This window comes from Merops nubicus, unplaced genomic scaffold, assembly GCF_000691845.1.
Source record: "Merops nubicus isolate BGI_N331 unplaced genomic scaffold, ASM69184v1 scaffold34122, whole genome shotgun sequence".
NCBI classification, from domain to species: Eukaryota; Metazoa; Chordata; class Aves; order Coraciiformes; family Meropidae; genus Merops; species Merops nubicus.
The window spans coordinates 1773-4240 of record NW_008593502.1 but is presented as its reverse complement, the minus strand read 5'-3'; the positions used below and the strand labels follow the sequence as shown (position 1 = coordinate 4240).

Sequence of the window (2468 nt, the reverse complement as noted above, 5' to 3'; positions counted from 1 at the left end):
AATGAATTTTTTCTTAGAGACTGGACTTTTCAGAAATAAATATCAAAGTTCTGTGATTTATTATCTGAAATAGATTGAAACATTTGGGAAGGGGGAAAAAAAAAAAAGCTTTCAAACACAAAACCCTGGGGAGGAAGACAGACAGGCTGATCTGCAGAACAGCAAAACCATCAGCTGAGGTTAGATAGGAGGCTGCATATGACAACAGGTTGCTGTACACAGGGCAAAAACTGAAGATTAATTTCAATATAGCACTCCACAGAAGTGAGCCCTCACTTGAGGTGAGGCAGTATGCAATGCTTTTCCAACTGTTAAAGACAAGGGCTGGTACAAATAACATCAGCATTCCTCTTTAGCATATATAATCACAAAAATAAAAAGGATGACATTTTGGTTTTTATTATTTTATATTTGGCCAGGACTTTTAAAGGAAGGACTTTTAAAGGAAACATCAAACATTCACTTTTCTGTAGGTCTAGAAAGGATTCAGCCTTCCTCCACCCCCACCTCCCCATAGGATTTTTAGTGGCCCTTCTTATATTCACACTGCAAATTAGTTGGGAATAGCAGTATTTATACTAGATCAGCAACGTCTGGTTCTTATCCAAATGTTCCACCTAAAGAGGATGCCAGTTCTCATGGATTGGACAGCCCACCCTGCAGCATTCCTGAGAATTGTACAATATAATAATCTTGAAAGTCAGCAGAGTGGATTATCCACTTTTTTCTGGACTTGAACTTGTGACCTTAACAGTAGCACAGCAGAAAGCAAATGTGCTATGCACTTTGCCATAGTAACCTTCCATGTATTCTTTTCAACTTAAATACACACAATTGAAACAGCTACAATTTTGGAAAATTATGTACAAACCCTATATTTTTTTTTCTTTTTGATTACATATAAATACAAATTAGCTATTCTTCTAAAAAGTGGTTATAATAGTAAATAAATACAAAATAAGAATCTGACCATTATACTTCATGTGCTGGGCTTAAACCCATATAAAATGTACAACTAAAATACATTTAAAATCTTTAAAGGAATAATTCTCTGATTAAAATATTTGTTTTCCCAACTTTTTTTTTTTTGTAGACATAAATATATTTTCAAAATAGTTGTGTTTTTTTTTTCTTTCCATTTCATTACATAAATAAAGTCTTCATTGGGAAATATTAAAGTGTCAGCTTTTTTTTTTTCTCTTTTTTTTTTTGTATTTGTCCGATATATTTGCTGTGTCAGCGGCACCCACAACCCTCCACAACCATATCTTGATAGTTCTTTAATACAACTTTTTCATTTTCATCAAGGTAGAGCATGGAAATAGCACTCAGTTCTGTCGGCACACAGCAAGCCTTGGGGATTTTGGAATTCACCGAATTGACCAAAGTCTGAACAATGGCGTGGTTTGTTGAGTTTAGATGATCTGCCAGTGGAAAAGGACATTCCCCGTGGCAGTAAAAGGCACTATACCCCGGTGGGGCAACAATCCAGTCATTCCACCCCACGTCATTGAAGTCCACATACAAGGGATGCCTTTTGCAACTGTATTTGTGGCGTTTACGCTGTTTGTGTTTCGCTTGACGCTTTTCTCTTTTATGGAGCGGGTGTCCCTTGCCATCATGCCCAAACGTTACTAACAATGGCCTGAGCTGAGACCAGCTATCTTCATCCTGATGTAAAGACCTGCTAATCCTAACGTGCCTCTTGGAGGCACTGTTCTCTTTGTCCAAGTGAACCACCTCTACCACAAACCCATGATTAGGTTGTCCATGTGCAATCCACCTCAAAACAGCTGGCGTTACATCAAAACTTTCCCATTTACTTGCATTATGATGCACCAACCTGGTGTCCAAAAGTCTTGTGACAGGGTCCTTAGAGGTGGCTGTGGCTGGCTTTATAATTTCATAAATATTAATACGGTGATGGTAGCTGCTGTTGTTCTCAAAGGCTCCGTGCACCTGTTTCCGAAAGATCTGGAGTTCAGCTGAGGTGATAGACTCCTCATTAGGGATGGAAGTTAAATTAAAGAAGAAACGCCGTGCTGTTTTCCCACTTGTTTCTGGCAGCTCTTCCAAAACTTCTAATTTGATTAAACAGGGAAAATAAAAAAAAGAAAGAATTAGGAACTGAGTCAAGACACCAAACTCCTCAGATAGCCTGCTGCTGTAACTTCCAAACGACAGCTCTAGCGCACGTGACACGCAAGATCTGAGACTTTCAGGCAGAAAATAGCATCTCCCTTGTCTTGCTGTTTATTTATGCAAGCACGTCTAGCATGAAGTTATGAATGCTTCATTCATTGTCATGCATTTTCATCAAACACTGGTGCCCTTGGCCTTCCAGGTGGTTATAATAAGTGGCAAGAAACACACAGCATTACTTAGGAATTCGAGGACATCCGTGAGCAAACTCCAAGTGCTGCAGTTAGTGGGGGTCTGATGAGAATTATTGGCACTGGTTGAGGACT

The 2468-nt window shown here is 38.9% G+C and overlaps 1 protein-coding gene across 1 annotated transcript; it reads right to left on the bottom strand.

Annotated features, from left to right (window-relative positions):
- Nucleotides 1-700: 700 nt before the first annotated feature.
- Nucleotides 701-2081, bottom strand: BMP2 (bone morphogenetic protein 2; the record flags this gene model as incomplete). The annotated part of the gene is made up of 1 exon (XM_008935467.1): nucleotides 701-2081. A coding segment is annotated over one exon (845 nt), but the record flags the coding sequence as incomplete, so codon positions are not given.
- Between the last annotated feature and the right edge of the window lie 387 nt (nucleotides 2082-2468).